The following is a 12,752-nucleotide window of genomic DNA, read 5'->3' as shown; positions in this document are numbered from 1 at the left end:
TTTTGACGTAGGTGAGCACCCGGGGCCGGAGCCCAGTCATGGCTTCGTAAGTGTTGGCGTGCCATTCGTCCACTGGCGCAAAAACATCATAGCCCGGGTGCGTTTGTGTAGTCGTATTTAGCCCGCACCATGGCTCTTGAACGTTAACCAGGTCCACCTTTCTCTGGTGGCACAACTCCAATAGGCTCAGATGCACACCCATCCTTTTACCTACGTTGGCCCAAACTACGTCGAGGCATTCCCGCTGCATATTGCCGAGCGAGTATTTCGTCATATTAATCGACGGGTTGCTTCCAAGTCTATCCCATCAGCGGGGCAAGGTTCGGCAGCCGCTGCGTCCTCCTCCATTTCGGCTGCCCAAACGATTTCGTCGTGCACGCGTTCCTGTTCAACCTGCAGGAAGTTACGGATGTCCGCCCCTGCCGCCTCGCATGGCCGCGCTCTTTTGTTTGAAATGCTCGATCGGGAGCTCGAGGTTTGCGAATGCTGCGATGAGGTGCTTAGGACCGGGATTGCAGGTGCTGGCTCTCGGCGGGCCGTTTCGGCCCGGTCGTTGATAATCGCGGCACGGTTGGCACGTCCGATTCTGCGAATCCCCTTAAGTTTACGCTGTGAAGGTCGTTCAAGCTTCCCATTTACCACCAAAGGTCGGGCAGGGCAATTCTCATGTCCGGATGGGAAATGGCCGTGGCAATTAACGCATTTGGGGGCTGCCTTGCACGGCTCTTCCTCTGTCGCATGTTTTGCTTCACCACATATGCCGCAACGCGCTTGCCTTACGCAGCGACGTATTTCGCAATATCCCTGGCAACCGTCGTGGTGGTGTGTAATTTTGCGTGATTTTTCAACCTTCCGCGCACGTTTCGACACTCCAAAAAGCTGAAAGGGCTTTACGGGTTGAAGGAAGGACACTATCCACGTGCCCTCAGCCGTATGTGGGTCGTAACCATGTTTGGAAATATGCCAGTTGACTGGCTGCTGGCCTGCTGCCACGGTAATCTCCTCCTGGATTACCTCATGTACGTCCTTTCTTCCGTCCAGGCAATTGAGCGTTCGGGGCACTCCAGAAACGGCGTATGTGTGCCAGGTTGTCGGGACAGTGACTTCCCGCGCGTCCAATGCGTCCATAATGGCCTTGACCGCGCTGGGGTTGAGGAGTTTTTGCCGTGTTTCCTCAGAGGCCACCGTAACACCCCAGCCCGTGGGGGTACGCTTGGCGTTTGGGATTTCACTGTGTGGCACCGAGACCAACTCGGCCAATTTGGTCGTTACCGCGTATGGCTCCCTCGTCACCATCCGCAATTTGTCATTTGCGCGGATCAGGATGCGGTTGGACGGCTGTTCTGTCAAACGTTTCGGGGCTTGGGAGCGGTCCCGGCCCGATTGGGAGGGAGTTGCGGAGCTGTCAGGTGCATTGCCGGGCGTCGTACGTATCGGGTACGAGCGCGTGGCCGGGGTTAAAATTCGCGTTGGGGCCGCCGCTGGTGGCGTGGCGGCTCGCTCGGCCCATGTGACCGATTTGTTAGTGGGCGTGCCTCTGCCTTTAGAGGCCGACGACGCCGTGCCCGTCCTCGTAATTAAAATGCTGCGCCTTTCGCTGGAACTGGTCGGCGAACGCGACGGGGAGCGCGAACGCTCTTTTTCAGGGAGGGTGCGACTGAGGAACCAGCCGCTGATCACGTCGTCAAGTTCAAGAACAATTCTCCTAAGCGCGGCGTCCTCCGGGGCCTGTAAACTTTCGAGCTTGGCTGCAAAGACCTCTTCGAGCCAGCTGCCGACTGTTTCCACGTTTTCCAACTCCTGCTGCAGTGTTTTGATGGCCAGGGCCGGGAGGCTGGAGTACCTTCCGCGGCCAGCCGGCTCAGGCGCGTTAGCGGTGCGCGTGTCGAGAGATACGTGTCCTGACTCGGCCTGGCCCTGCGGCAAAGCCTGCGGCGTGCTCTGCGGGCGCGCGCGGCGGTTTGAGACCTCTGGTGAGGCCATGACGACCGGCGCCCGGAGGGCGAAAATTCTTCAGCTGTTAAGCTTATTGGTGTGTTTGGGTGTGAATCGCTAACAAAGGTGGGTCTGACCCATGAATGGTGGAGGATGCTTGCTATTGGAGCGCATGGGGCAACAAAAAGTAATATACGACACTGGAATTCTGACAATGCCGGTAGCATGAAGTAAGTATGCGATTCATCCAAGCTCACGGCCAATACCCTTGCTGAACAGATGAAGCCACCCTCACTACCATCACATGGCCGACTAGCACCCAAAATGTATTTAGGACAATGGCACGTTTATAGAGCATACTTGAACAGCGGGCTGCGGTCGCCAAGAAGCTCAAGCTCCTCATCCGTGTACTTGCTGTGAACCTCGTCCTCAGTCAGTTTTGCGTTGCGCTCATTGGAGGTCCAGAGCAGAAGCTCAAGGAGCGCAACGGCGACGATGCCGGAGCCGACAAAGGCCAACGAGGTCCCGTAGCCCGTCACGTAGCGGGGCGCCTCGTCGTCCTTGTAGATGTAGCTGCCGACCACGCCGCCGATGTTGCCGGTGCAGATGAGCAGACCGATGCTGACGGCGCGCTTGGCCGGACCGGCCTGGTTGGCGACGTTCCAGGCGTTGACCCCCGGGAAGACGGGGTACATGCCGGCGTTGGCCAGCGTCACGGCAAAGTAGCACAGCGCCACGTTGGACTCGATCTCGGCGGCCTTGGTGAAGAGGATGATGAAGGCGGCCGCGACGGCCAGCTGCGGGCCGATGATGAAGGGCATGCGCCATCCTCGGCGGTCCGCCAGGGCCGAGATGATAAAGGCGGAGATGGCGCCGACGATGTAGGGCGGCATGGTCATGAGCTGGGCCTGGGCCGAGCTGAAGCCCATGGACCGCACGATGGTGGGCATGGTGAACTTCATGGCGTAGTTGGGCACCGCGTTCGACCAGCTGCCCAGCGTGAGCAGGTAGATCTTCCAGTCCGTCAGGGCCGCCACCAGAGCCTGCTTGTCAAAGTGGCTGTGCTTCTTGGTCGCGATGTGGCCGTCCTCGGCTTTGAATGCCGTCGGGTTCCGTGCCAGCTGTCGGAGCTCCAGGTAGCGGATCTCGTCGGCCGTCAGCCAAGCCGACGAGAGGGAGGGTTTGTCAATGAGAAGCCAGAAGCAGGCGACACCAACGATGACGGTTAGAAGGCCCTCGATGATAAAGATCTGCGGTATGGTCGGGGTACAGGTCAGTATTGATGCAACGCCAGGTATGTTGTAGTGGGGACATTGATTGAGGAAAAGCACTAAGCCACTAACCCATCTCCATCCCTCCAAGCCTGCCAGCCCCTTCATTTTGGCAATAGCAAAAGCGAGTAGCCCAGAAACTGCACCACCAGTAGCTGCAGAGCTGTAAAGCAACGCAATTCGACTTTGTGTTTCGTTCGGGAGGTACCACTGCGAGATCATCAGGATTGCACCGGGAAAGAAACCAGCCCTGTGATGTAAAGCATTATTGTCAGCCGGTAAAATCCCCCAGATAGGACATAAAAGCAAAAGCAACCGTAACCTGATGCGCAGTGAAGAGACTCACTCAAACAGACCAAGCAAAAACCGCACCACCACCAAGCCCGCAAAGTTGTGCACGACCCCTGTCAGAGTCATAATAATGCCCCAGGAAAAAATGATGATTCCCATGTACGTAGATGGTCTTTTGAACTTTTGGATTATGATGTTGCTGGGAACTTCGGCGAGTATGTATGGAGGGAAGAAGACGGAGAGTGCAATGTTGTACTGGTCGCCCGTCATGTTGAGGCTCGTCAGGAGACCTTCGATCTTGGCATTACCTGGAGAGTGGTGCATCTGATTATCAGTATTTTTCTCAGTACCTTGGGTAGCTATAATGTGGTCCGGGCTTGTGAACTCACCAATGTTGGTCTTGTCAAGATATGTCATCAGGTATAGAATCATGAGCATCGGTATGAGGCGGAGCTGTGGAAGCCACCATCGTTTTCAGCCTTGTTAGCTGTTACATTTCTCCGGGACTGCGCACGTAGTCGCCAGGAAAAGAATGCGTGACTTACATCGACCTTTCGGATCACTTTTTTGTGGTCCTCTGGTGGAAAGTTGGACAAGAACCGAGCGTCGTCTTCAGAGAGAGCCCCGAGGTTCTGCTGTCCTTCAATCATGGCGACGGCGGGCTTCTCATCCGGGGAGCCAGAGCGACCAGAGTCCGACTTGGTCGTAATGCCCTCTTGACCACTCATTTTCGGACGATTTTGACTCGACAGCAAGCGATGACGTTGTTTGGAACCTCGGCTAAAGCATCTATCGTGTGAGGTTGGGAGGTGATGTGAGTGTAGCAAAAGTCAACAAAGCAAAGCAGAGCAGGCAACAATGCCAGCATTGAAGCGCGAGTGGAGATATCGTGATTCGGCTTGAAAGCGACGCGTGGCAAGGTATAAGTACGTTTTCTCCGGTGAAATTGATGCCATGAGTTATCCCAGAGTAGGGTACGTAATGCCTAACCGCATCCTAGGAGTGTATTGACGACGGTGAGAGCTGGGAAGTCACCAAGCCAGCTGAAAACTCCGTCATTCGACAGACCCAACAAAGCGTCCATACATCTCTCCGTGGTGGAAACGACTAGGCCTGCCCAGGCCGCGCAATGTAACAGGAATCTCATTCCAGCATGCCGACTTGTGGGAGCCCCAGTCATGCAATCAGAAACCCCACGGGGTAAGCTTGAAATTTGGAGAACAAATGCAAGGAACATTAGGTAAAAACTAAGAAAATGCCATAGTCCGGAAATCCGCACCAATGGAAGGAACTAACTGACCAACAGTAGCCCGAATCATGCTCAGCCACTTCCCCGCACTTTTGACCCGCTTTGCAAAGAAAAGAGAAAAAAAGAACTGGAATCTGCCGAGACCCGAAACTTAATTCCCGGAAACCCTTTTCCGCTCGGATTCTCGTCTTGTCGACCTGTTTGCTTTGTCTCCCAGCGACACACCTCCGGTCGATCACAACACCACACCGCACCGCGTCACCTGACCAGGACCCGTTGTTTCCAGACTTGCCATGTCAGCGTCGGGTCCGGATTATGAAGCAGACCCTCAAGATCTTGGCCGCCCCCGGAAGAGGCTTCGCACCGCAAATGACGTACCGCCTGAAGCAACCTCATCCTCCTACACTGGCGTGCGAAGCACGATTGAAGCGACCCCGAGCAACCCCCGCAGGGCGCCCAAGGCCAGCCGAGCATGTGATACGTGCAAGGCGAAAAAGGCGCGGTGCAGTGGCACCATGCCCTGCACCCGCTGTGCCGAGAGAGGCCTGGCCTGCCTTTACGACGCGCGGTATTCGCGCGGCCGTCCCCCTACTCCGCCGCCCGGCCCGTCTCCCACGCCCCCGCCTGTCCATCATACAGCCGTCCGGACGCCACTGGCAACCACTACCCAGCCCGTCCCACGCACCGATGGGCTAAGTTCGGTCCCTGGCAGGTCTGCTGCCAGTCCAAGTCCATCCACCGGCCGCTCGGTGGCAGCGGCTACCGGCAACTACATGATGCCCACACAACTACCGCCCATTGCTCCTACAGACGCCTCCTCAGATGATCCGGGGCCGTCCGACATCCCGCCTCCATACTCTGCTGCTCTCGACCCTACAGCCTCCGAATCCGTCACCAGGCGTGGGTCTCCCGAGCTCTACCCGGCCGAGATTGGCGGCCAGTACGTCGAGCAGACATCTGGGCTGGCCTTTCTGCACCGCGCCCACGTTCGCATGATCTCGAAAAGCGGGACGGCCGAGAGGGACGGTGCTGCTTTGGGGTCTACGATGGGGACGTCGTCGGCAGAGGGTCTTTATCCCAGTTATGGCGTACAGGCCGGTTCCAGCTCCCAGCTTTTGATAACTGCGGGTGACAAACCGATCCTGGCATCGTCCTCTTTGCCAGTCCAAGTGGTCTCGGGCCGGAGTGACGGAGACGGCGGTAACCTCCTCTTGCCGCAACGAGCCACCTCTCTTATGGCCTTTTATTTTGACAAGTGTGTGGTCACCTACCGCATTCTGCACCGCCAAAGCGTAGAAGGGTGGCTGAGGGCTATGGAACTGGAATTGGGACATGTGCCGCCTAGTGGTACTACATCATTTCCTGCCATCGGCGGGGCAAAGGCGGCCGTCGTTCTTACTGTGTTGGCCATAGCGATTCAGAAGCGGGCGAGAATGTCGCTGCATGGGACTCCCGGACGGGACGGAAGTCGAGATGAAGATGAAGTCCTCCGGGACTGCGACCCTTAGTAAGTCCAGTCCATTGTAACAAAAAGGTGAGACTTTTCAAGCTTACATCAAAATCCAGTTTTTCCATGGCCCAAAGTCTCGTACAGGCAGAGACTGGACTGCCGAAACTCGAATCTGCACAGGCTCGACTCCTCCAAGTTTTGTACCTCCTCCAAACCTCACGCGTCAACCAGGCCTGGTATCTCCTCGGCACCGTATCCCAGCTCATCTCAGCCCTGGGACTACACCGGAAACCCAGCCGCAACAGCAGACCAGGACCGCAGCGCCTCCGTACAGACTACATCCAGCAGCAGTGCGGCCGCCGGACCTTTTGGGTTCTCTACACCATCGACGTCTACCTCAGCGTCGTCCTCGGCCGGCCGCGGTATCTCCACGACGACAACATCGACCAGGCATATCCCGACTCGGTCGCCGACGAGAACATGACGCCCGACGGGGAGCGGAACAAGGGCAGGACGAGCATGGACGATATTGGCTGTGACGACAGCCCCATGGAGGCCGTGGTGCAGCACGCCAAGCTCGGGCGCATCATCGCCGCCACCTGCCGCGAGGTGTACGCCATCGGGCCGACCCCGTCGCGGCGGGACCGCCTACGTCTGGCGCTGGGCTTCGACGTTCGGTTGCACGAGTGGCGCGCCGCCCTGCCGCCGCTTCTGGGAGCCGTGCGGCCCTCGAGCCTGGTGCCGAGCTTCCGCCGGCAGGCCGTCGCACTTCGGCTGGCCCACGCGCACGCCATCATGCACGCGACCCGGCCGTTCCTCCTGCTCAGCCGCGGCGGGGACGGGGCCGGGCGGACACCGGAACACGAGCAGCGGAGGGAGATGGTGTCCAAGTGCTTGCGGGCGGCGGGGACGGTCCTGGAGCTGGTCGACTCGATTGCGGGCGACGAGTCGCTGTTTCACGCCTTCTGGTGGAGCCACTATGTCACATTTTGCGCCATCGCCGTCACCTTCGTCTGGGAGATCCAGCAGGCTTCAGCCTCGGGCTCCAGGCCTGACGAGATCAGCCCTGGACCGCTGGACCCCGGAGCCGCAGAGCAGCTGTTTGTGCTGGCAGAGAGGTGCCATGCCCACCTGTCCCGTGTTCTTTTTGCCGACTCGTTTGGGCGCAGATATACCGTCATACTAGAGGAGTTGAGGCTCGAGGCCAGACATCAGTCAGCCAAAAGCACGCCCGCGGTGGCTGGCACGAATGGAAATGTGCCGGTGGTGATGCAGGCGGATTCCGTTCCGGGGGCTGATGTCGACAACGTCATGGTGAGCAGTGGTGACTATAATGCGGATAGAGGTGGGGAGCAAGGTCTGGCTGGTGGCTTCAACGACTGGGCGCCGATAGATTGGCTTGAACTGGACGCTGCCGTAAGTACTCCCAGCAAGCAAACGTGATCTGTGATTTGTTAACTTGCCCTTGGGTCACTGACTTTTATAACCATGGTTTACAAAGGCCTTTCCGTATCTTGACATGCCTGTTCAATGCTAGGGAATCAGATGTTTTATCAATTGCCATTGGTTTCCTGGCATCGTTTGGAAGCACTCCGAGAATTTATACCGCTTTCTAAATGATCCGGGGTAGCCTAACGCTGCGTTGATGTGTCCATAGTGTCACTGCACTATCGGCTCACGTCCATCTCACCGATCGGCACAGCGATACCGTTGAGCTGCAGACAATTCTCACTCAACAGCCATACAATCGCCTCGGCCGCTTCTTCTGGCAGGATGCATCCGGCATTTTGAGCTTGAGCCGCCACTTCCACTGGGTCTGCGTCGTCCGCACTATCGGGCGATATACCGATCGCCTTCATCACCATAGGGGTCCACACCCCGCCTGTCAAAGCATGCCACCGTGTCAGCTCCGTTAAATCAAGACGAAACGCGAACGTGAAAGCCAGTCTTTTTTTTTTAAAAAAAAAAAAAAAAAAAAAAAAAAAAGCATCAATCTCCACCTGCAGACCCTCCAACACAAACTCACCTGGCAGAACAGAGTTGATTCTCAGACCGCGACCGGCAAGATCCTTGGCGACGCACTGGGTGAAATGAGCGCATGCGGCCTTGCTCGCCGCGTAGGCCAAAAAGGTGGCGCTTGCCTTTGTCGCGGCGAGGCTGGAAACGTTGACGATGGCCGGGTTGCTGCCCTCGTCCATTTTCACCATGGCCCTGACCTGGGCCCTGGTGCAATACATAACGCCGTCCGCGTTGACGCGGAAAACGCGGCGCCACTCATCGTCGTCCATCTCCAAGGTGCTAGGCTGCTCCCCGTCCGTGTGCCTGTAAGTCGCCGCAACACCCGCCACGTTTGCTGCGCCATGGAGACCTCCGGATTCTGCGACAATGCGCTGCACCCATTGGTCCACCTCTGCGCTGTTGCCGACGTCGACTTTATCGAGATAGATTTTGGTGTTTTGGTTAATGTCATTCAGCTTTTTCCGCACTTTGTCGAAAAGTTCCGACTGGACGTCGGCGATCCAAATGGCGGCGGCGCCGTTGCGAGCCAAGAGCTGGGCCGTGGCCAGTCCAATGCCCGATGCCCCGCCTGTGATGCTAAATACCCTCCCGGTCATATCAATGCCACTTTTTGACACCATACTTGCGCCTGGTTCTGTTTGCCCGTGACTCGATAATTGCAGTACTTGAAAGTTGGGAGTGTGATCGACGGTGGGGCTCAGTGCTGAGTTGTTAAGGCTGGTGCACAGGTTTCTGTGAGAACGACAAGCTCTGCCTTTTGTGTTCTAGTGGGCAAATCCTTCGGTCAGGATTATATTTCCTGTATTCCAGACAATCACGGAGTGCCCGGACACGCAACTAAATAATTCACAAAAACCATATGTGACCAGGAATTCGGGTTTCAAAAGTCCGCCAGAGGCGTTTTCGAGGTTGGCCAGAGCCATTTCCCCGGAGTTTAACATGCCAAACAAAACCTTGCGTAAATGGCACTCAGTTTTGCTCCGTTGAATTGGGTGCTCGATACTACGTACAATATAGCCCCTGACTGAATGTGCAGCTAGGATACCCCAGTAATAAATTAAAGATACCTGTAAAGCCGCCCAATTAAAGTGGTGAAGTCAAGTACCTAATCGCATCAATCGCCGGATTCCCATCTATAACTCCCGATTCCGGACTTTGATTTTTCCAGAAAAATAGCATGGCTATCCATGGTGCACATTCCAACAGGGGTTATACTGTACCTCGCCTACCACGGTAAGCAAGGTGTGTGTACCTTGATATTTGTTGCGCGGTGGATCTGATGCATATATCCGAGTCCAAAAGAGGCCCGTGCACGATGTATGAAAACTCTGCATCATGACGCACACCAACATACACGTGCAGGCCAGATTGATTGGGTAGGAGAGCCATGTATTGTGGTAGGTGGCGCTATCTAGCCTAAAGAGCGTGGCAGCGCTTTTATCGTGCTCCTAGCGCTGACTAAGCTCTGGTCGTCATGTGATACCAAGATTCTACTGATTATCTAATGCAACAATTTGCGTACAGAACAGACAGAAACAGAGAGGAGTAATAACAGATAAGCCCAAAAATAACGCAATATCCTTGAAAGCCACAGTGCAATAGATATTTGTTTCCAACGGCATTCGAAACTTTATGCAGTACCGTGTAGTACTACAGTACAGCAAAAAAAACTTTAAATCATACGTAAAATCCCTGTACCGGCCGGGCCGGGTCGGCTAATAGGCCTGTCAGGCAACACGACCGACTCCGTGAAATCCGGCTTCAAATTTGCCTAGAGCCGTACAATACAACCTGTTCGCCTCGAACGCGAGCAACTGACACCTCGCCCTGCAAACATGCCATACTAATATTAAATCGACCATGATATAGAAATCGTCAATTTGCTTTGGCCTTTGCAGCTTTTTTTTTTTTTTCCTTTTCTGCCCGCACTTCAATCGCATCAATCGCGTCAATCCCACCGTTAAATGGTGACAATGGAGAAGCAAGGCAAAATGTGGACGTATATTTGCAGATTTCGTGCATGTCGGACCATATCTCCGGTATACATGCATGTTATTTCTGTTTTCACGCAACCATACCTATCTTGGCTCTGTTTGTCCTCGGACCGCACCAACTCGAAAAGCCAAGGCGCGCTGGACCATTTTGGCTCGCCAATCAGGACCCCTCAACCGCTGGCTATATGCATACGCGGGAGGCCCTCCAATATTTGATATGCAGTTGGCACTTCATACATTACGTCTGCCAAATGTCAAAGGCTGCAGCAAACAAGTCAGAATTTTCCAGTTTCCCCGAAAGGCAGAGGTAGCAATTTAGTAAGGTGCCGGACAGAACTTTTGGAAAATACCAACTATGCAGCGAGACTTGAAACAAAACTGAATATGCAAGACACAGCAGTCAATTCAATCGTAAACTCTTATAATAATTGAAGACTTGATGAGCAGTGACTTTTGACATCAACGTATTGTTTGCTGCCAACAGTAGAGGGAGAGTATGCGTGGCAAATCGGGTATCAACGACAGCACCGGAGGAGGAGTGGATCTCGTCGCAAATCTCAGCTCGTAGGCCGACCGACTGGTCTTCTATTAACTTGGCTCTTTCGGCGTGGTGACACGATGACTGCGTCTTTCCCTTTCCCCGCAATAAAGCCCAATCACATCAAGCCACGCATGGTCTCTGCAATCACAGAGACGGCCCATGCAAACGCCGCTATCTAACCGCACAACGAGTGGCGGGGTACACGCCTGTTCGACTTATCTTAATATTCGTACTTGCCAACAAACCCTTCAATTTTAACATTATCGCTGACATGGAAGAGAGGTCAACAATCCTTACGGCTCGCGACAGACAAAAGAGAGACACGCCACGATGGATGCGTCGCCCGAGCAGGCCTTGAGGGACTCCCTGAAGAGGTAGGTCAGCGCAACTATGGCATCAGATCGCGAGCCGGGTTAACTGTACCGCTTTCAAGTCTCCTCATTAGTGGAGACTACTCCGACATGACGATCGCCTGCGGTGACGATACGTATCGTGTACACAAAGCGATCATGTGCCCCCGCTCGAAATACTTCGAGACCAGCTTCAAGGTGGACATGCAGGTGAGTGAACAGCAGGCATGTACGAAGCAATACGTTGACAAGGCTCGAAGCTGACCCGACTTTGTGCAGGAGAGCCACACATCCCACGTAGACCTGTCCAACCACAACCCAGATGCTGTCAAGCTTGTCATCGATTTCTTCTATCTGGCGGATTATCCGCCTTTGCACAACAGCCCAGCGGGACTCAAAGGACCTACCAATTCCGAGATTTCTGCCATTGAAGTTGCCGAGTTCGATGATGCTCCACCGCAACCTGAGGACGACTGTCTCTTGGGGACGAGTTACAAATCCAAAAAGGGTAAGAAAATGAAGAAAAAGAGCAATTTGGGCGTCATGGAAGAGCCAGCGGGCCCATCCAACGCAGGGCCAGAGCCGCAATCCATCAACCCCGCCGTATCACTGAACAAAACGTTCCTTCTCACGCATTGTCGCGTCTACGCCCTGGCCGAGTACCTTCAAGTTGCCGAGCTCAAGGTTCTGGCGGCGAGGAAGTTCCGCGCTGAGGCGGAAAAGTACTGGAACCACCAGGACTTTTTCGAGGCGGTGCAGGAGGTTTACCTAACGTCGGCCCGCGGCGACAAGCTTTTGCGCGATATCGTGGTCAGTGTTATGAAGAGGCACGAGGAGCTCTTGGATCGGTTTGAGTACCAGGAAGTTGTGAGCCAGCTTGATTTGGCCTTTGAGCTCCTGATGGCTGTCAAGACTAATGGGTGGGGATAAGGGTCGCTGTATTTTTGTGGTTTTGACGATGCTACGTTTTCTGTCTGGCTGTCATGTCACCTCATTCCAATGAAGGTCGGCATTATTCCAGTGCCGCCCTGTTGGACTTGATAGGAGGTGGTTGCACTCAGTCTGTGACACGTTTACTCTGGCTCATCATATATCGTACACCGTCGAGGTACCCGCGCTAGCTAAGAATATGACTATACTGATTGTAGCGCGTGATAAGAAATTGTCAGCTCTTTTGGCCGTATAACAAGCGCACTGCCGACTGGGATGCCACGCAACTTTCATCACTAAAGACCGAATCCTGGATTCCTCGGTTGAACTTGGGTACGCAGATGTGTGTCAAGCCAATCATAGTCTCAACAAACGCATGTATATGTCGGTCATTATTCGCAAGTACCATTAACTAATTAACTATTTACTTGGACAAATAAATCCTATTAATTATCGTCACGTCGCATTAAAGAGTCCTGCAAGTTCAATTGCCCTTCCACCATTGCCAGTGTGACATTTGGACCATGAGATCACCAGACCCTAACCCTGACCCTGGACCAACGACCCACCAGGGTAATACCTTTATCGACGTCGCGTCAAGCTCAAAACTTTGTTTGTTTCTTTTCCTCTGCTCAAAATAAAATCTTCGTCGATAAATGCCAATAAACTAACTTCCGTGCTATATTTACCCCGGGCCGTAATATAATTCTATTTTCAAAAAA

General features: G+C 54.5%; 5 protein-coding genes across 5 annotated transcripts; 2 read left to right on the top strand and 3 right to left on the bottom strand.

Annotated features, from left to right (window-relative positions):
- Window positions 1-403: 403 nt before the first annotated feature.
- Window positions 404-2,095, bottom strand: MGG_16069 (uncharacterized protein; the record flags this gene model as incomplete). Its single annotated transcript, XM_003708946.1, has 2 exons — window positions 781-2,095; window positions 404-586 (listed from the first exon to the last, which is right to left on the bottom strand). The coding sequence occupies exons 1-2, from the start codon at window positions 1,981-1,983 to the stop codon at window positions 404-406; spliced, it is 1,386 nt and encodes a 461-aa protein (XP_003708994.1). The 5' UTR covers window positions 1,984-2,095.
- Window positions 2,096-2,245: 150 nt separating this feature from the next.
- Window positions 2,246-4,238, bottom strand: MGG_14367 (MFS transporter). Its single transcript, XM_003708945.1, has 5 exons — window positions 4,043-4,238; window positions 3,887-3,950; window positions 3,553-3,805; window positions 3,279-3,456; window positions 2,246-3,185 (listed from the first exon to the last, which is right to left on the bottom strand). Exons 1-5 carry the CDS (start codon window positions 4,223-4,225, stop codon window positions 2,283-2,285), a joined length of 1,581 nt encoding a protein of 526 aa, XP_003708993.1. The 5' UTR covers window positions 4,226-4,238; the 3' UTR covers window positions 2,246-2,282.
- Window positions 4,239-4,911: 673 nt separating this feature from the next.
- Window positions 4,912-9,105, top strand: MGG_02226 (uncharacterized protein). Its single transcript, XM_003708944.1, has 3 exons — window positions 4,912-6,253; window positions 6,313-7,612; window positions 7,698-9,105. The coding sequence occupies exons 1-3, from the start codon at window positions 5,040-5,042 to the stop codon at window positions 7,731-7,733; spliced, it is 2,550 nt and encodes an 849-aa protein (XP_003708992.1). The 5' UTR covers window positions 4,912-5,039; the 3' UTR covers window positions 7,734-9,105.
- On the bottom strand, window positions 7,597-9,589 carry MGG_02225 (2,3-dihydro-2,3-dihydroxybenzoate dehydrogenase). The gene is made up of 2 exons (XM_003708943.1): window positions 8,223-9,589; window positions 7,597-8,078 (listed from the first exon to the last, which is right to left on the bottom strand). The coding sequence occupies exons 1-2, from the start codon at window positions 8,833-8,835 to the stop codon at window positions 7,864-7,866; spliced, it is 828 nt and encodes a 275-aa protein (XP_003708991.1). The 5' UTR covers window positions 8,836-9,589; the 3' UTR covers window positions 7,597-7,863.
- A 1,302-nt stretch (window positions 9,590-10,891) lies between these two features.
- Window positions 10,892-12,489, top strand: MGG_02224 (uncharacterized protein). The gene is made up of 3 exons (XM_003708942.1): window positions 10,892-11,124; window positions 11,184-11,310; window positions 11,380-12,489. The coding sequence occupies exons 1-3, from the start codon at window positions 11,081-11,083 to the stop codon at window positions 12,028-12,030; spliced, it is 822 nt and encodes a 273-aa protein (XP_003708990.1). The 5' UTR covers window positions 10,892-11,080; the 3' UTR covers window positions 12,031-12,489.
- The last annotated feature ends 263 nt before the right edge of the window (window positions 12,490-12,752 follow it).

Source organism: Pyricularia oryzae, chromosome 1 (genome assembly GCF_000002495.2).
Source record: "Pyricularia oryzae 70-15 chromosome 1, whole genome shotgun sequence".
NCBI classification, from domain to species: Eukaryota; Fungi; Ascomycota; class Sordariomycetes; order Magnaporthales; family Pyriculariaceae; genus Pyricularia; species Pyricularia oryzae.
This window is presented reverse-complemented; position numbering and strand designations above follow the sequence as displayed.